The 21481-nt window shown below is 35.3% G+C and overlaps 1 protein-coding gene across 2 annotated transcripts in view; it reads right to left on the bottom strand.

Annotated features, from left to right (window-relative positions):
* Window positions 1-1198: 1198 nt before the first annotated feature.
* The window catches only part of LOC145291907 (solute carrier family 15 member 1-like), a 166290-nt gene continuing 146007 nt past the window's right edge, over window positions 1199-21481 (bottom strand). For both annotated transcript variants that reach the window (XM_080137738.1, XM_080137739.1), the window contains 7 exons: window positions 20119-20277; window positions 18657-18703; window positions 17620-17742; window positions 15338-15455; window positions 10611-10742; window positions 7691-7798; window positions 1199-1528 (listed from right to left, as the gene is read on the bottom strand). In XM_080137738.1, the coding sequence (XP_079993864.1) occupies window positions 1355-1528; window positions 7691-7798; window positions 10611-10742; window positions 15338-15455; window positions 17620-17742; window positions 18657-18703; window positions 20119-20277 (861 nt within the window). In that variant the 3' untranslated portion in view covers window positions 1199-1354. The remainder of the gene's footprint in view (window positions 1529-7690; window positions 7799-10610; window positions 10743-15337; window positions 15456-17619; window positions 17743-18656; window positions 18704-20118; window positions 20278-21481) is intronic.

The following is a 21481-nucleotide window of genomic DNA, read 5'->3' as shown; positions in this document are numbered from 1 at the left end:
ATACAAAACCATCTATGGAGCCAGTAACTTTTCCCCTTTTTTTTTCAGATGGCGACCAACATGCCTGATGATGGTCGAAGGCTACACTGAATAAAATGTTACACAAATAACACTCAAGATGAGAACAATAGTCCGATCAAAACAAATAACATGAAGACAACAGAATAAATTAGTAAATGAAAATGGAAATGTCTTAAGTATGAAAATCGAGTCAATATTTCAATTTCTTGTACACCGGATAATTAGATATCTAAAAATAAATTTTTAAATGCATTTTAAATAAAAACACTATTGCATAATCATGTGTAAAATAAAAATAAGTAAAAATTCCAAAAAATATGCAATAGAGTAGAAGGTCTGCTAGAACTATTTTTACAAAAGAAAAAAAAATTTATTAGCAATCCGTTATTTCTAATTTGAAATATCGAAAGTGAAAACAAGGGAGATAAATCAGTTTGTCATACGGCATTGGCGCAATAGACTAAAATGATAAAACTGCATTATTTAATAAATTTTATTTTTTCTTGTAATTATTTTTCTATTCAATTATTGTTCATAAATTTTGGAATTAAAAAATTTTTTTTTTACTAATTTTAACATGACATGTGATAGTGTTCTTACTTTAAATGTATTTTTTAAAAATATCCAATTATAATGCATAAATACCAAAAATTCTTACTAATATTTGAAATTATACACAAAGTTTTTTTTGTAGATAAATTAAAACAAACAAAACATTGAACAAAAAAATGAAAAAAAAGTAAAAAAAAAAAACAAAACAAAATAACTCAATTATTGTTGCCTTGCATGTTAAGTTTGGAGAAAAAAAAATTCAACTCTTGTTAAATAATAAAGTTAAAGATTTTATATGTAAAAGTCAGTCTATATAATCTTTGTGTATATATGTATGTGCGTGTAGGAGAAATTTACTTTTATATCTTAATAGCAAACAGGACAAATCCTCCAAATATTCTTATATTCAAGTCTATAAATATAAATACACATTTTTGTTTCTTTTGCAAATGCTATATGAAACTGGTTTATCATCACCAGAAATTACGAGATGTACTTTTTCCTCATGGAAAAGCAATTTTTATTTCAAGGATAAATAGCAAGAATTCTATTTGAAACAGACCAAAATTACAATTTCCTTTACCAAAAAAAAAAAAAAAAAAAGTGAATTAAATGAAAATTGCTAGAGTTGATGAGATGTTTATAAAAATGATTTCCATCTGCTATTTTTTTGTTATTAATCTATAAAATTTAGAACCACTTGGGCCAAAATTCTATACAATTTAAAACCATTTGGGCCAAAAGTTATAGCAAGTATAAGAAACAATTATTTCCTTTAATCTCAGTCGATTGGTGTCGGTATACTAATGTCTTCATCTACAAGAACGACTTCATCTTCCACGTTTTGTGCATTTGCCAAGACTGCGTAGTCATTGTATCGGTAGAACATCGACATCATACTGAATATAATCACATCGACAGCCATCAGAGCAGCAAAGAGAAAGAATTCAATCGCCTGGAAAAAGAAAAGAGATTGTGTTATGTAACATTTAGGTTTAGAGCAGGTAATCACAAATTCAACGACACAAAAGGGCATGAAGCTACTTGATGTGAGGATCTTAAAAAAAAAAAAAAACTAGTTCAAGGTCAAAACCCAACCAACAATAAATATTAGAATAGACTGACTCAGAAAACAGCAATTCTTCTCTTTTTGTCAGAAACATTGCTCATGGAATGTGAAGACTAAAAGACAAAATAAGGAAAAAAAGTGTAACATAATCATTGAATCAATCTTTTTTGTTTGTTCAATTAATACAAAGTTTAGAATACAAAGGAAATATTTCAATTTACCTTCGCATTTCTTGCAATGACTGCTTTTTTCTTGATAAAGATAAGATGGTATTATCAATTGAAGATACAACAGCATAACAGAAAATGAATGACAACGTTTTTACTTGATTCTTTAAAAAAGAAGCGTTTAGCTCTCAAGCCTTGCCAAAATAAAGAAAACATTGTCAAGGCACCCAGGGAGTTATACTGGCTAAATGGTTAACGACATGAGCCGAAAATCTGCCAGGTTTGAATCCAATTAATTCCACAGAAATGCTATTATCAAATCTATACCTGAACTTGTGTCTAATTTTCTGGATTGGATGTAAATGAAATAATTGCCAAAACAACCATTTCTTTGTGAGTATATGACAAGCAATATAATAAGAAATGTAATTATGAAATTTTGAAGTGATCACAACTTCAAGGACATAAAAGAGCATTATGTGAAAATTGAGAAAAGTGTAAACAAAAGTTTCGAGTATAGGGGAAATATTTCAATTTACCTTTATTTTTATTTATTTTTTTTTAATTACATTTTCACCCCAAACAAGGCGCATTGCCACTTTGGTGTAGGGGGCTACTATCAGGGGCAGTAACTACTGGGCCACTATGTTGGGATTTGGGCAGCAAGATGTCGGTTCACGTTGCACTTGAACTTCTGCATGTCAGTTCAGTTGGGGAAGCAGGAACTTGGAATGAAATTCCAGAGTCTAGCGGTTCTGGGGAAGAAACTACTGGAGTAGAAAGATCTTTTACATCTAGGGATCTCTACTGTGTAGGGGTGGAATTTAGCTGCCTGTCGGGTTTGTCGAGGGTGTCTACGTCGTGGGGGCACAAGTGTCTGCAGTTCGTCAGAGCATTCACCATTAAAATACTTGTAGAACAGGCAGAGGGATGCAACGTTTCGTCGATGGGACAAAAGCTGAAGCTTAGATGCCAGTTCAAGGCCTATCAGATTGGCGACTCTTTTTTGAACCTTGTCTAGGAGCGAGAGACTAGTAGCAGATGCACCCGCCCAAATGTGACAACAATACTCCATACATGGGCGAATGGTGGCCTTATAGAGGTACAGGATACTTTCAGGTGTCAGCAGTTTTCTAGCACGGTAGAGAGAGCCTACCTTTTTCGCAGTGGCCCTGGCAATGTTTTCAATATAATTGTTCCAACTCATATTTCCTGTGAACGTTAGGCCAAGCAGTTTGAAAGATGTACTCTCAGACAGGGAGTCACTGGTCATTGCTATTGGTGGCAGAGAAGGTTTCTTGTAATTATTGAAGGAAACCAGTTTAGTCTTAGCAGCATTGAATGTGACCATCCATTTATGTCCCCATTCCACTACAGATTGGAGGTCATCCTCTAGTGTTTTTGCCATTTCTTTAGATATGTGTTCGTTTGTTTTCCTGTCATGCCTGTTATAGAGTGTAGTGTCATCAGCATATATACCCATCTCAGAGGCAGTTTTGTCGGGGAGGTTATTAATAAATATTAGGAACAATAGAGGTCCAAGAATAGACCCCTGAGGCACTCTCACATTTATATCACACTGTTTAGACGTACGACCGTCGAGGACAACCTGGATTTTTCTCTTATCTAAGAAGGATGTAATTATGTTAAGTATTCTACCAGTGATAGCGTATGATTTAATTTTCCTGAGGACACCCTTGTGCCATACCCTCTCAAAAGCCTTAGATATATCTAGAGCTACCGCTCTGCTCTCCCCCGCTTTGTCCAGTGAATGGTATATACGTTCAGAGATTACAGTAAGGATTTCAGCTGTGGAACGGGCATGTCTAAATCCATATTGTTTGTCAGTCAGAAGTTTAGCATCTGTAAGGTGCCGGACTAGAGCACGGTTAATTATGGTCTCAAATATTTTGGCGAAAAGTGGGAGGAGGCTAATGGGCCGATAATTTGATGGGTCAGTTCTTTTGTCAGAATTCTTGAATATTGGTACCACAGAAGCAGTTTTCCAACAGCCCGGAAAGCATGATTCATTAAAACATTTGTTGTAGAGTTTGGAGAGAACTGGAGCTACTTCAGCTGAGCACTTTTTTAATAGCACAACTGGGATGAGATCAGGTCCACATGCTTTTGAAGTGTCAAGGTTTTTTATGATAGCGTGTACCTGAGCAGGGGTGATTTTTAGATCGTCTAGCGTGGCGTCTGTCTGCAAAGGAAAGTCAGGCAGGGGGTGGTTGGTAGGGTCCAGTGTGGAGTTTGAGGCAAACTGGCTGGCAAGCATATTAGCTTTGTCGGTTGCTGAGCAAACAACCTCGTGATTGTTGGTTAGCGGGGGAATATTTTTGTCAAAACAAAGACTGCTTCTCTTGGTAAAGACAGCTTCCTTTTAAAAATAAAAAGAATGCTTCAATTTTTTACATCAGTAAAAAATTAAAGCATTCTTTCGACATCCAAAACAAAACAAAAAAAGCCACAATAGTCGACCTGCTACATAAGATTCGTTTATGTCATTTTGCATCAATTCTGTTATCAATGTTTGCAGCCCAATTTTCTAACCACAACTTTTCAGACAGTACCATTCTCTCGCTCTCTTTTTTTTTTTTTTTTGGACCTACTGATGTCACTGGCAAAAGAAATGTTTCTGCTTTGCCATTTCAATCCAAAATAATTCTTTTCTGCATACCTTTTTATGATGACCCAATATTTGTCTGCCATTGCCTGGGCTTATAATCCACGTCTCACTCTAATAGTACAGGTACAGTGGGAGGGAAGAAACTGATAATGTGAAGCAACAGTGATGACCTCGATAGACAAATTATCTCACTTGAGTCTTAGTTGATCTACTGAAAGGTAACTAATATGTGGACGTTAACATTTGTAGGGCCATTTTCTGCACACACACACACACACACAGTACATTTGATCTATATACAATGTGTTAAAGTTTTTATTTTATCTTGTGAGTTTGCATGGTTTTATTTTTTTTTAATACTTGTAAACAAGTATTTTCACTCTTAAGAATTGCCAAGATGACATGGGCAGAATAAACGATGAAAGAGAAGAAAACCACATCACATGCAAATGTTGGGTCAGTGGTTGTCAAGAGGAGAATGTATATGATCTTATAAATAAAAGAAATGTAATGCCCAGAAGGGTCACATGGACTCATGGTTTGTAGATTAATTTGTTCTGTTGAGTTTGCAATGATACAAGAATGATATGATGGATGTGTAATGTGTGGGAACATGATGAGAATTGGCAACCGGATGTTAACGCATCCACCATGAGAGACAAAATAAAAAATCGTCGTTTGCACATGGCTCCACGCATCGCTTCCGCTTGGGAAGAAAAAATAAGATAACCACAAAATAATTATCAACCAATGGCAGAACTCCACACCTAAAATAAACACCTCAAATATCACAGTCGCTGGGAGCCAGTTTGCCACTATAAAAATGAGGGATTTGAGGGAACCGATGAGGAGATGGAAAGAGAGAGTCGCCCTGCTGCGTCACTGAACGCACGGACGGATTCTCCCACCCGACCTAAAGAGATGAAGAAGAAAAAGAAATAAGTCACCGGTGAACTGAAGCCAACTACACTCTCATGTTATGGGCCAAATGCCTTCAATTCTAAACAATGCCTAATTCACACAAACCAAAGAAAAGAGGAGGAGAAAGAAGACGAAGACGCCGGGCTGCTAGCGCTGATGAAAGAAGAGACTCGCTTTCCAGTTACAAGCCAGGACACGCATCACCGACAGCAGGATGACCGGTCTACCCTAACCCTCTCCATCTCCAAAAGATAAGTTACATTTTACGAACATTCATTCCTTGTCAATTCATACATACCTAAAAACAGTTTACGAACATTTATTCCTTGTCAATTCATACATACCTACAAACATTCATCTCCTTTGTTAAATCACATTCCATCCTACGAACACTTTGCTTCTGCTAATACAAATTGTTGGGAGTAAATAAAGTCGGTTCTCAACCTCCAATATGCGTCTGTCTTTATATAAATACCGAGGCCATAAATGTGAGTGTTAACGACAGACTTTGACTTGATGACCTCACTTAATTCGCTGATTTCATTCTCCTCTGGAGCCCCAATAGTTAACTGGTTACATAAGATTTGTTTACATCATTTTATGTCAGTTCTGTCATCAATTTTCTCCCTCTCTTTTTATTTTTATTTTTTTACTATTTTCATAAACAAGGCATATTACCACTTAGAACGTAAGATGCTACTATTTGAGATCGTGTTTAACAGGAGACGGTGGAGAATTGAGCTGCAAGATGTTTGTTCACATTTAAACCTCTGCAGGTTAATACAATCAGTGATGCAGGAAACAGGAAGGGAATTCCAAAGTCTAGGAATCAGAGGGAAGAAAGTATTAGAATAGAATGCTTTCAGCATCTAGGGAACTCAACAGTGAAGGGGTGGGATTTCGTTGCTTTTCAGGTTAGTCGGGAGTATGTACATCAAGGGGGCACAAGTGCTACGACTTCATCAAAGCACATTCCATTAAAGTATTGTAAAACAGGCACAAGGATGTGACATTGTGGCAATGGGACAGAGGTTGGAGCTTGGCCAATAGTGCAGGATCTATTAGATTTTAGACTCTTTTTTGAACCCCATGAGATGTGGAAAGAATATTACATGCATGACTTTAAAGATATAGGATACTCTCTGGTGTGAGTAATTTTCTAGTACGGTAGAGAGAGACTTGCCTTCTTTGTAGCAGTCTTGACAATGTTCTCAATATATTTGTTCAAATTCATGTTGCCTGTGAATGTTAGGCCAAGGAGTTTGAAAGATTAGCTCTAACGTAGGGTATTATTTGTCATGGCAATCAGTGTTTGAGGTTTTTTGTAATTGTTAAAAAAAAAAAGAAAAAAAAAAGCTTAGTCTTAATAGCATTTCAGTTTGAAGTGGAATGGGACTGTACTCCATTCCACTTCAGACTGAAGGTCATTTTCTAAGGTTGCTGTTATTACCTTAAATATGTGTACATTCATTTTTCCTCATGTTTATTATAGAATGTTGTGCCATCATTGTTTTTTTTATTTTTTGATCTACTGACGTCACTGACAAAAGAAATGTTTCTGCTTTGCCATTTCAATCTAAAATAATTCTTTGCCACTTGTCTTTATTTGTTGACCTTAAATCTGTGTGCCTTCATCTAGGGTATAAATCCACGTTTCACTCTTAACAACAATATTCATCGGTTGAAACAACAAAGACCATCTGGTCATTCTATGGGTAATGCATGATACGTGTTGAGAGTTTTTTGTATGAACGGATTTGCACAGAACCAACCTCACTCTCTCATCCCAACCAGCCTGGTCCAGTAGCAAGACAGAGTTGAGACAGCTAGAGGCCAAGTGAGATAGAGGACCTGCCAAAAGTTTTTAAAGTTTAATATATATATATATATATATATATATATGAGTTAAGAAAAAAAAATTTTCCATCCCAAATGACTTTATCAAATGAGAAGAGCTAGTTAGGTTTTAGCATTCAACTGGAATAAATGAACAAATTTACGTTTTTCTTGTTTATCAAAAAAAAAAGTGAGAGGGAGAGAAGAAAAGGAGGGATAATTTAGAGGCATACCATGGTTTCATTGCAGTAAATCTGCCTATTAAAGGATTTTAAAAATCTAAAGAAATCATTAGTGACTCATGCAATCCACTGCAATGAAACCATGGTACATCTCTGAAATTTGTAATGTATAGGTTTTCAGTAATTATTTGTATGTGTGTGTGTATATATATATATATATATAGGGAAAACTTATTTTGAAAAAATAACAAAAACAAAACAAGCTTCGAGTTTTTTTTAAATTAAAAATAAAACAATGTAAAATTTTTTTTACCTGATTTTTAACTAGTTTTGCTTCTGCTACAACAACAACAATAAGGTTACCCATAGCCACTGTTAATAACCAGGATGCTTGTAATACTGATTTCATTGATGAGGGAGCCTGGAAAAAAATAAAAATATCCAATTTATAACATTATTGATTATAAAAATTAAAATAAATTATTAATATAAAAGACAAACAAACATGTTTTTTAAATACCATAAGTTGAGGTGGCTCTGGTCACTCAGGGTGATTTTTACTGTAGAGTTATTTATGCATTATTATTTTTAAACATTTTTATTATGGCTCAAAGTTACACCAGCTTACGGTAAGTAAAAACAGAAAAGAAAGAAACAAAAAACGATTACTAGAACATAATTTACTTTAATTTTATACAAAAGTAAGGAGGAAATTGATGCAATTGAAACTCATTACAGCAGATTTCATAATCGGCTGCAGTATCTAGTAAATCAATTTTAAAAAAAAAATAGTTTTTGTGTTTTTTTTTCCTCAGTCAACCTTTTTTTTGTACTATGAAAATACATTTGCTTTAAAGATATATTGAATATTTCTCGTGGCATATTTTTTTCTCTTCTATGAGAAAATACATATGCTTGGAATTTAAAACTATGGTCAATGTTCATTTGTAAAGGTAATGAAGGAAACAAATTACTGTTCCTTTCCCCAGTTGTTTTAAAAATACTAACACCTGGTTAAGCTGAACATGTTTTTGCTAATTTCTGTAAATTCAGTATTTTACCCATCATACAAAAAATGGATGTCTTACAATGTACATTGGAACAATTATTAAAACTGCAAATTGAACAACAATATCAACAGCAATTATTTGAACACCAGAAACTCTCAGATAAAAGACAACAAGAACAACTATTAAAAATAGAAGCCCATCAATATTAAAATCAACAACACATGAAAGAGCTGCTTACTGAAGTCATAAAAATAATACATCACTTATAATAATACCACATTTTCACAGGACTCAATATGGAATGCGATTGACAATTTCTGCTAGAGACCTGAAGAAGGTAAATCATTTGAAGCTTATTTTCATTAATATGAAAATTTTTTTAGTATCAACTGCAAATAATGGTCGGACCAGAAAAAGGTTTGTTTACTATTATGGAAACTAGAGACGGCTGAGCATAACAAGTTTGTGGATTTTATTTTATCACATAAAACATCGGAATTATCTTTTCACCACGACGGTAGAACTTCTTACAGAACTATTTAGCCTGAAAGTCTCTTTATTCTATAAGCGTTGGTCATGTCTGAATTTGCAGAAGAATGACGAAGATGATTTTGCAACATACGCAGCCATGGTAAATAAATATTGTGACAAATTCAAACTTGCAAACCTCAGTGCAGACAATTATCAATGTTTAGTATTTGCACAAGGACTGACTTCTGGTCGAGATGCAAAAATTATGAGGTGTATCCTAACAAAATTAGAAAATGAACCAAACTTAACTCTACAAAAGTTAACTGAAGACTTCCAGAAAATAGAAATTATTAAAAAAAGATTTGGTGGATATCAAAGCTGGAGGTAGACATATAAAAAAGAGCAAACAAACCGATATTGTTGTAGAGCGAACAAAAGTAGCTCTCCCCTAACGAGAACAGTGCCTGACCACAAACCAAGAAACCAAAATCAGGCAGGATACTCTGTGTCTGTATTTCTCCTAGAAGTTAAGGATGGTTTACCTTACATCACAAAAAGTCATGTTGTTTATGAATTTAATTGTGGATCAAACCTCCTTAAATTTGCAGACTCGAATCAACCAACATGTTCCAGCAAAAATAAGATTGGGCAAACCTTGTCACTCTTACCCCGTTTCTTCCACCTTGGAATCTGCCATTGGCCATGAAAATCCAGCGTGTGCCAATGTGTATAAAATGGAGTGTTTTAGAATTTTGCACCGAGCGGACTCTCAAAATCACTTGCAGATTTTGGAGTCGGTCACCATTCTCTTACGAAAATCTTTCTGTTGATAGAAAGAATTCGTTAGATCATTAGACTTATTTGGGGATATATTTAAACTATCTCCTTTGTCCCCACTTGTACATATATTTTACATAATTGTAAATATTTTATTTTATTCTCACCCGTCCTTCCTTTTTCTCTCCCTTGGTAAAAAATTTATACGTACACCCCATTAAGTTTGCTCTTGCAAGACATTTTATTTATTTATTTTTCTATAGATCAACGATTAACTCCTGATGAGTCTGTTGATGAAAGGGACCCTCGAGTTTTGCGGGCTATTTTCTTCAAAGCAATATATTAGTTAAAAGTAATGATACTTCTAAAAGAAGATTAAATTTAAAGCTTCTAAAATTCCAGTTAAAATTGTTCACATGAAACAAAAATTTCCTAGAGTGGAAGGAAAAATATAAAACACAGTGACAACAGCATTAATTGAAATGGTCATGCAAGTTCAGTGAGAATGGAGACACAGATGACTGGAATCTTGAAAATACTTATTGCCATGTAAATTCTAGAGAGAATATCAATAATAAATGGCTGTTGTGATAACACCAAGTGATTTGCAGTGGATATTGAAAAGGAATCTGGGACACGTCTTGTCACTCAAACTACTAGTTGTTATAAATGAGTGATCACTGATTCTAGATCATGTGATTAAATGATAATAGATGAAATGTGATTGTAATCATATTTAATGTAAACAAAAGAAAAGATGAGGTATACCTTGAAAATTTAATGACTTTAGCACCATGATACCATCCTGGTTCAACACATTATGTTGGTAATTCAATTTATAATTGAAAGTTATTGAAATCTTTCAATATTGTCATTTATTCTTTTTACCTTGTTTCATAGCCAATGTTTTTCTACAAAACAGCATTGTCATAGCCTTCAAAAACAACTCCTTGTAAAAGAAAAATTTTTAATTACCTGAGAATATGCAAATGATAATCCAGTAATGGAAAACATTACTTCTCCTGTCGTTATCAGAATATATTGAGGAATTTGAAGCATCATGGAGACAGTATTTGGAACAAGACCTTGGTATGCTCTCAGGTAAAACTGAAATTACAAAATGTTAAAATATATTTAAATACATTATTTATTGTTGATTGGCAGTAGACACTAATGACGATTTGATTTCTTTCTCAAAATTTTACTTCAATGCCTTTTTTATTTTTTTAATTATACAGGGTAGAATAATAAAATTGCTGCAAAAGAATAGATGATATGATTTCATTTCCATTTGATGAAAACTGGTTTTCTTTTTTGTTGCAGACCATCTCTACTAGTTGGCCAGTTGTGTACAAATCCCAAGATCAATGGGAGCCTTCTATCATGTCTGAAAGCAGCACAATGTTCAATGAGCGAGATCAGAGATGTGCTGCTGTACAACATGCTCTTTACCAATCTGTTATGACAACAGGACCATTGCTAGCACTCTGAAATCAAAATGCATTGCTGGATTTCCATTAATAACAGGGACATGCCCAGAGTAATGAAAACAAAGTTTCTGGCCACGATTATGGTCTTTTGTTTGGTTTCAAGTGAGGGCCACAATATGCCACCTCATATCTTTGAACGTCAATACCAAAATGTACCTGAATGTGCTGAAGAGTATGGTGATCCACAGGTGCAATATTAAAGTATGATACTTAATACTTTCATCCATGCGGGGGTGCAGAAATACCTGGTGTAGAAACCAGACACATGGTTACCCCTCTTGGAGTGGTGGACCCATAGATCTTGTCAGGTCAACCATCTAGGGGAAAGAAAACTGATATTAAAACTGGAGGAGGGAGGCCTCCTTAGTCATGGTAGACAACCTTCCTAGAGTTGGTAACTCGAACAAATTCTCCGGTTCGCAAGCCTAAACTGCTTAAGGAGTAGATAGGTTTTGCCTATTACTGGCTTTCATTTTTCCTTCTTTATCTATTAGCCAGGCACAGAGGTACACTAACAGGGACCCAGCGGAGCCACCTTGTGCTTAGCCTTGTTTCGTGACTAGGACATTGAACGTCGTTTCCTTACCCCCAACTTCTTTCTTTCTCTCACAAACTAAGCAAATTGGGTTTGCTTGAATGTCACTTGTGCTCACTCAGTTCGTCTGGGCTAGTCTTGTCTTGGATGTTGAGGGTACCTGATTGACAGTTTGGCTGCTGTTTCCGACTGACAGTACAGAAGCTCTAACTCATTGGTAGTGCTTAGAGTGGCTACTCTCTCATCAGTTGTATAATATCAGGATAGTTGTAGTGCCATGTCGCGCATGGAAAGGGACCCTGCTGCTACCTCTGGTGGACTTTCATGAGGCCACAACTTCCTAGGCAGGACTCGGCTAATGAACCTATTGTGTGTGTATACTTGACAACAAAACTGGCCCACATTGCTCAACACTCTCTCCTCAACCTTAAATTAAACAAAACATAATGAAATGAAGCGACAACTCCACTCCAACAAATACCACGATCAAACCAAATGAAACCAATTTGTCTCCATCCTTGAGGCTCACATTCATAAATATCCGTGGGTTTAGAAGTAACTTAGATGATGTATAGTCTTACCTTTTAGTAAACTCCTAGTATATCTTATACTTAAGTGAAGCAAAACTACACTCCTCAATCCTCTCTAATTACTTTAACATGACAGGATATTTCCCGCTCTGCCGTAAGGACTCGGATAGATATATGTACATTCGAATATTCAAAGCACTTTCTCCTTAACTAGAGAGCAACATCTGGAATCGGATGACCAGGCCTTTATGTTTTTTCAACTAGCTTTTCATCATTGCATTATTTACTTATATTTTCTCTACTGTTCTCCCTCCAGTCAGGACTGTACCCTAATCGATCATATGTCTGATAGACGCAGCACTCTTTTTAGATAGTAATGCCTATATACGCATGTTTGGTGACTTTAATGTCCACCATAAAAATTGGCTTGGTTTCTCAGGTTGCACAAATGCAGCTTGACACTTTACTTATAGCTTCTCTATAGCTCATTCCCTCACACAGACTGTCATGTTCCCAACCCGCTTCCCAGAAGCTTCATTTCTAGACGTATTCCTTACCACAGTACCTAAGGATTGTGTAACTAATGACCACAATTCACTCAGAAATGCAGACTACCTACTGGTATCAGTAAACATTCCACTTAAATCCCAACTCCAAGGTGAGGAGCCATTGTTCAAAACGACAAGGTACTAGAAAAGGGCTGACTGGGAAGCCATCAGAGAACATATCAGATGCCCCATAAACCAATATATTCTCTCTCCCTGCTGAACAGTGTGCCAATGAAACAATGGTGCAAAGTGGGCATTGAAGCACATGTCCCTGCATGGAAGTATTATTGCAAGCCCCACTTAACTACAGATTGCGCAGCTGCCACTGCATAAAGGCAGCATGCACTCTGCTGATTCGTACATAATAAGTCAAATACAAATAGGCAAATTTATAGATGCTAGAAATCATTATAGGAAAGAAATAGCAATAGCAAAAAAAGACATGCTAGTATAACTAGGGAACGCATACAATTGCAGAAGATAAGAACTCACAATTCCTGGAAAATTTATAATAGTATAGTGAATAAAGAGCAATCAGTAATTTCTGCATTATCCAACAACCAGAAGATTGCATGCACGGCAACCAAAAATGTGGAACTGTTTGCTGGGCGATTCGCCTCCAACTCCACCCTTAAGCCAACAAACAACTCCCTCCCAAATTCCCTATGCGGATGTAAGTCACATTTGATAATCTGAAAATCACCCCTTCTCATGTCCACAACATCATAAAAAACACTATGTGGGCCTGATCTCATCCCTGCTATACTAATTAAGAAATGCTCACTTTCCAAACTCTACCCTGAATCTTGCTTCCCTAATAACTGGAAGATGGCTTCTGTCGTACCAATGTACAAAAATTTCGGTGAAAAGACCAACCCTCTCAATTATCGCCCTATCAGTTTCCTCCCCCTCTTTGCTAAAATCTTTAAGACATTAATCAAGCACTAGTCCACCACCTTGCAAAAGCTAATCTTCTTTTTGGCAGATAGTACAGATTTTGGAAATATTGTTCTACTGCAGATATTTTAACAGTCATCTCTGAACGCATATACAATGCACTGGATGTCGGGTGAAGCCAGGGCTGTAGCCCTCAATATATTTGAGGCCTTTGACAAAGTCTGGCATGAAGGGTTGCTAATGAAAATTAAATCATACGGTATGACTGGATGAATACTAAATATAATTAGATCCTTTTCAGACAATAAGACCATCCAGGTTGCCATTGATTGACGTTCATCCAAGCAACATAACATTAATGCGGGAGTGCCTCAGGGGTCGATCAATGACCTCCCTGATAATATTACATCTGAAATGGGTATATTTGCTGATGATAAAACAGTCTATAACATGCCTGAGGGAAGAACGGATGTACACAAATCCACGACAATGGCTGAATCCTTAGAAAATGACCTCCTGACCATAGTGGAATGGGGATGTAAATGGATGGTAATATTTAACGCTAGTAAGACAAAACTGCTCTCCTTTGACCATTACAAGAAGCCTCTCCAACCACTGAGTTCAACACACTACACCTGAAGAAGGTTGGAGGTTACATCAGTCAAAACATGAGAATAACGCTCAAGATGAGAGCAGTTTCCTAAACAATCCTAATTATCTAAATAAACAAAACATTTTTTACAAGCCAGAGTGCTTCCCTTCAGTGGTATTGACTTTTCAATTTCACTTTCTGATCCTAGTGTCTAATCTGCCCGCCATGAGAGGGAGATAAATATTATCAATCCGAATCCTGTATGGATCTTTTTTTTCTTTAGGAGTCTTACATTCTCAGCCCTACAGATAATTAACAATTTCATTTAATAAAGATGTTACCTACAAAACAAAAAACAACATTTTACATAAAATACTGTTGAAAATATATTTTGTTGTTTACTTAACTGCTGGTTAATGTTATTGATACAGTCAGTGCTGTAACAAAGAGTCCTCATACCAAACAAAACCAGAAGTTCTGCTTATAAACAAATAAATATTCGTCATCATTTTTTTCTTCTTTTTTTTAGTTTATAAATAGTACCCATCTACTTAGGCGAATGACAAACTTGCAACAGTGAATCTTTGCTTGACCAGACTGACACACCTGTCCCATTATAGAGTCCTTTGGCTGAGAGTCCTAAAAGACTCAATCTGCCTGGAGAGGAACATTGACCCAACTGCTCAGTAGTGCTCACCAAAACCATCTGTTTGCTCTCTAATAGTTGACCTCAACTCTCATTCTTGCTTTTCTTTCTCTGGGGTCTCTTGATACCTGCCTGACTATGGCCTTTTTTGTGGTGGTCATTGTTCAGCCACTCGTAGTCGACATTCACTGAAGATAACATTCAACTGGTCTCCAGACATTGTTTCTCTCACAAAGTCAATTCCAACAGAACTTTTTTGTCAAATGAAGCACTTATTTTTTTTAAACAAAGTAAATATTTCTTGGATGGCCTGATTGAATCACACATATTTTCAGCTTTCTGCACCCCCCACTCTTTTTGTAGCCAAGCATCTATCACTACGTCTGCCATTCACATACACGAATAAAGCATGTGCTGCACAGTGCATGTTTACACTTTGAGATACGACTGTAATAAAGACCTACCTTTTTCTGTTCATAATTAGGCATTGCAACAACAGTGTAGGAGGCGCTACTACTGCACCTTAATGTATTATTCGTGTCAAACCATTCGTCATCTGCGTTCAAACCATACACGTTATATCTGAAGAACAAAGGAAAATGAAAAACAAAATAATTAAATTATGTTTACTAGTTTAGTTATCATTGGCATATTCCAAGTAGGTTACATAAACCAGCGAAGGTACCAAAATTCTTAGCCAATGAGAGCAGAGCAGTTGATAATTGGCAAACAGTATCTTTTGTTTATTAAATTGTTAGGTGAAAGTACAGGATAATTAAAAAAAAGTCTGCTCAACCTTATGTTAAGAATGGCTTTCTAAATAATAACATTATCATTTTAGCACAGTCTATAAACTGCCAAAGTACCGTCTTTCATTGAAATATCTATATAATAACTGTTTTCAATCATAATCATGTTTTTTTTTAATTAATTTTTAACTGTTTGCTAGAGTTTTAAACATTGGCCATTGTTTTCCATTAAAAAACAAAGTTTCTGTTTGGTATATTAAAAATTTGTCCCTTTCTGGCAGTTTAGGTAACCTGCTTGGAATATGTTGAGGATAACGTGGCCCATATTCTGCATAATTCGCATTATTTTCATGGAAGATGCACTGTTTCCTTGCACAGTCGTCTTCAAATCGAATATCAACAAATACTTGTCATAAACTTTCCTTATAAGTAATGAAGCTTAGTTCATTCGATTAATCATTCTCATATAATATTTTTCATCTTTCAACTGATGATCGTTTTATCTCATTAACAGTTATCCTATAGTGGCTTTTGGCCTTGATAACTGATGATTCATTAGTATAAAAAATGTAAACAAGAGCATATTATTAGTGCTGATTGCAATGGAATGAATGAAGATGTGTTAAGATTTCTTACTAACATGATGAATGTATCCATACATAAATTCATAATAAAAGCTATACTTTTAAAATAAGTAGGTTTTCACTTAAAACTGTGGCAGTGAAATGCAAAAAAAAATTAGTGGAAATAAGTTTATCAGCAGAACAAAGGTATAAGAAGTTGTTCATCAGGGAACACAAAGGGAACTAAAATAAGATTGTTAATCAAGGTGTGGCAATGATTTTGAACAAAAGGGCTGGACAATAGAGGTCAATATGTTTAGAGTTAATTTACGGACAATTTTAAGAGTGGCAATAAGTTGAGGCCAGTGTCCAGTTTGAGTCAGTTGGTGTCTCGGAGATTCACCCGAAGAGAGATTGGAGTTGAAGCCGGGTGAGAGTAGATTAGACAGAGGAGAAAATTGCTGGGGACTGACGTGACTAGACAGTTAGTGATGGACAACATTTGGGGTTCTGCCTTCTATGCTACACAGCAGTAGCGCACACAGACACAACTGAACTGATTTACATCAAGTACTCATTTTGTCTGGTTCTTGTTGTAGCGTGGTCACAAAGGTGATCATCGGATCACACAGAAAAATAATGACAAATTTCAGAAAAAAGAACAATTATTAATTGAACTCATATAGGACCCATTTATTAAGATTTTTTACCTTATAAATTTGACATGGTTGAAATACTGACTTGGACATTTTTCTTACGCTTAAATGTGGGTTTCATTCAAAAATTGTTTTCAGACATTCATTGGCAAATGATGTGCTTGGCTATGCTCTACCTTCTTTATGTCCAAGACTAATTACCACTAATCATCACTGCAGAATTTCCAAAGCTTCCTTCCAACAAATCCAAGAAGCTGCGAAATCCGACCCCTTCACTGTTGAAGTCGCTTGATGCTGAAAAGCCTTCTACTCTAATAGTTTCTTCTCTCAGACTGCCAGACTTTGGAATTCCCTCCCGGTTTCTTGCTTCTCTGACTGTACTAAACTGCAGAAGTTTAAATGTAATGTGAACAAACATCTTGCTGCATGTTAGACATGATCCCAGATAGTAGCCCCTTACGTTTCAAGTGACAATATGCCTTGTTTGGGATGAAAAAAGAAAAAAAAAAAAGCTATAATCATACTGTTCAATCACTAGGTGGACAAACAAAGATGAGGTCATGATACACAGGAGGGACAAATAAAATTGGTACCAAGAAAAGGCTTAACAGTATACACAACACCTTTTCAGGGGGTATCCATTGTCTCTGAAAATGGAAGATCCCCCCCTCAACAAAATGATTAGAAATAATTTATATCAAACTAAAACATTGATGCATCATTTTCATTTTTTGAAATATAAATTAAGAAAATAAAAAGAACTTAACAATCAACTTACAAGGCAGGATCAACATCAACAAATGGCGTTACAGCATTTTCTGTCAAATTGATAACCGCGTATGTGCTTGGTGCTTTTAGTTTTAGGACTTCTAAGTCATCTTTTGGAATCAGGCTGAAAAAGCTAAAAAAAGAAATTACAAAATATAAAACTTGAAAATATTTAAACAAAACAAATGAATATTTTTCATGTATGAATTATTGGCATGCCAGCCCTGCTACGTATATTTATATTCTGAAAATCATTGTCTTTTCATATGCCAAAAATATGGATACATATGTATGAAATTAAGATTCTTGGAAAATATTGATTGTTGTTTTGACTGCCTTTTAAAAATTTGAATGAAGTTGCTAATTTAGTGCTTTATATGACACTAGCAAGGCCGCCTGACATTGTCCGGGATAAAATTGCAGCATAACTTCTATCCTTCTCTTTTCCCCTTCCCTCTTTCTTTTTTGCTCAGTCCATCCCTATCTCTGGATGTACACACACACACATAACTCAAATTGATATAAGAGAAATAATTTAAAAACAATAGTTACTTCCTGTTATATAACATCAAATGATATTAACATCCATTTGACCACCAAACAATAATTGTACGGCATAATCACATTGACACACCTATTTTCATTAGATCATTGTAGAAAGCCTAATATCATCAGCTCCCCTCATGAAGATATACATGTGACTGGGGGCCGTTTGTGAATTTCATACTTCTATGAAACTTCCTCTTTCAAAGGAAATTGGTTTGACCTGCCTAGAATGTTTGCTTCGGTACAGCAAATAATAATTAGTTTGTCTACTTTTAATTGATTAGTTTCATTTCAAAGATTTCAAAACCAGCTAAGTGTCCAATAATTTCTTTCAGAATACTTCAGTAAAAATTAATTTTCTCAGGACTTTTTCCTTGGATTTTATTACTAATCATGGAGTAAGTAAAGTGAAAAGCAAAAACATGATAATAAAATCTACAGATTCAAAACAAGAATAATTAACACTTAGTTTTTTAAGAAAAAAAGAATGTTAATACTTACCTGATAGCTATTAATCCTTTTGGTGGCTTATCGTCTTTATCAATTGCCTAAAAAAAATAAATAAAATAAAAATAAGCAATTCCATTGTTCTTTTTAATATTTTTATGGTAACAATATTTTTTATATTGCAACTTTATTCCAAATTTCCAGGGTTCTAGAATTTGTATCTAAAAGTATTGTTCAGTCTGTCTCTATTTTATCATTATTTTTATGGCAAGTGCTCGTCTGAGCTCCAATCTGTGATCCCTCTTCACCAAACTTTCACGATAAACACTTGTCTAGCTGAAAACACTATCAATAATTTCCCCTTCTCTATCTGTGCCTAAACCGAAACATAGATTCCATGAACCAAGCTTCTTTCTTAGAACTACACACCTATGAAACCGTCTTCCATTTGCCTGCTTTTCAGCTGACTACAATATAGTCGTTTTCAAGTCCAATGTAAACAAGTTCTTGATGAGCCATTCCCCTTAAGTAATCCAATGTACCAAATTTACACTACTAAAGAATACTATGATATTGTCCCATTGACTACTGTACACTCTTTAACCCTTATCCTTGAGTGGCTTCTGGGCCTTGATAAGTAGTGACTTCTATGAAAAAAACAAAAAACTCAAGAAAATTTAAAAACTGACCTAAGAATTCTGTTTTGTCTACTAGTAATCATTTATATCTATTACAATAGTCAATTGTAATTATAAAGCCCAAAATAATTGCATATTACTGATTGTGCAAAAGTAATTGTTTGCATAAACTAACATGTTGCCTTGCTGTTATGTATATTGGAATAGTCAGTATCCTTGTTTCTACCAGATACAGCATAAAAATCATGAGCAAACCAAACACCATTAATAAGGTATTATTTTATTTATTTTTTAATTTTTGGAATTGTTTGAAATGAGGCTTTATAATTTGTGTATTCATTCTTTTTGCAAACTGTTATTTCCATCTTCATAGTTGTTGTTTCATCACAAAAAAAAATAATACCATTCAGTATGGACCTGACAAATCCAACCTTCATCACCCTTTGGGGCCCCCTGGTACAGTGGATAGAGGCATTAAGTCTCTACGGTTCTAGGTGAGAATTGTCTGAAGATAGTGGTTTCAATCCTATACAAGCAGGCCAGAGGATTAGTGGGGCAAAACATAGTGAGACTAACTATGGAAGGTAGTAATTACTAGGGATACATTCTTATCCCATTGTGGTTAATCACTTGAAGAAGGTCAGAGGATGAGTTGGCTGAAATGTGGTGAAACAACTATGAAAATGAGGATAACAGTCTGCAAAAAGAATTAATGCACCATGAATAAGGATTTTAAGATATTAATGATTCATAATTTTTTTAGTCAAAATGAATGAAATGACTGAATTCAGAATTAAATAGCATGAAAAGGGAATATGTTATAAAACAAAGCCCCTCCTTCTCCCCCAAAAAATAAATTAGTGTAATTTGATACTTACCATTTGAACTTGGATCCTGGAATCTTTTTCATAAAAGAAAAGTCGTTTTGCCTGGCCCATTTCTAAGTTAAATTTGAATTCAACAAGTTCATCTGAGCCACAACTTTTGGAATACTTAATTGTTGAATTTCCTGAAATTCTACGTGTAATTATGTCTGACTGAAAAGAAAAAGAAAAAAAAAACTTTAAAAAAAAATACTACAAAATGTATCTTTTATCTGTAAAGCACATAAGCATAAGCAAAAAAAACCAAAAAAACTTTAAATAAATTCATTTGTTTTTTTACTATAGAAAATGTGGGGGAAAAAAGAGAAGGAGGGAGATGTTAGACAAAATTCAATTTGATAACTAAAAGTTCTTGCAGTTTTTAACTTTTAAATTCAAATGAACATATCTCGGCTCAAACAAAAATTTATTGATTGAAATAAGCACCATCAGAATCAACACTTTTGCCAAAACAAAACAAGTGTATTTATGCCAGTAATGTAAAAATCTTGCGTTCTGGTGGCAATGACGTTGCTGACTGTGTTTTTGATATCGCTTAGGTTTTTGAAGCATGGATGAGACCAGTTCCAGACCAACAAACAGTCAGCATGACCTTCTAGTGCAATTTTAGCTTCAAGAAATGTTGTGGAGCTTTGTTGGCATCCAACCACTGAGCTAAGCATCGCTGGTTGTTATAAAGAACTCAGTTTGTATCACAAGTCACAACCCGGCCGAGAAACAGGTTGTTCTTTTCTTTTTTTTTTTTTTTTTTACATGGAGTTCATCACTTATCAAGGCCCAACGGCCACTCGAGGATAAGGGTTATTGTATGTACAGTACTCAATGGGATAGTGTAGCAATAGTATTGGAGAATTGATAAGGTGTCATTACTTGGGGGGGGGGGGTTCATCAGGAGTTTTTTTGTGTTGGACTTGAAGACATCCAGGTTGAAGTCGGGAGGGAAACAGGCAAGGGGAACAGATTTTCACAGGCGTGCAGTTCTAAGAAAGAAGCTTTGTTCGTGGAATCTATGTTTTGATTTAGGCACAGATAAGAAGTGGGGAAAATTTTTGACTGTAGTTTCAGCTAGTCGGGTGTTTTTTGATAAAGATTGATGAGGGGGGACCAGAGAATGGAGCTCAGACGAGCACCTGCCATGGAAATAACGATAGAACAAAGACAGGCTCGCTACGTCTCTTCTGTGGGAAAGAGGTTGCAGGGAAGAGAAAAGGGCATCCCCCACCAAGCCACGAAGTCTATTTTGTACTCTGTCAAGGCAGGATAGGCTGTTTTTAGCAGCTCCTGCCCAGATGTGGCAACAGTACTCCATCTTTGGACGTACTTGGCTCTTATATAGATAGAGAATTGCATCATTAGT

Source organism: Euprymna scolopes, chromosome 13 (assembly GCF_053919585.1).
Source record: "Euprymna scolopes isolate OS-2025 chromosome 13, ASM5391958v1, whole genome shotgun sequence".
Taxonomy (NCBI): Eukaryota; Metazoa; Mollusca; class Cephalopoda; order Sepiida; family Sepiolidae; genus Euprymna; species Euprymna scolopes.
This window is presented reverse-complemented; position numbering and strand designations above follow the sequence as displayed.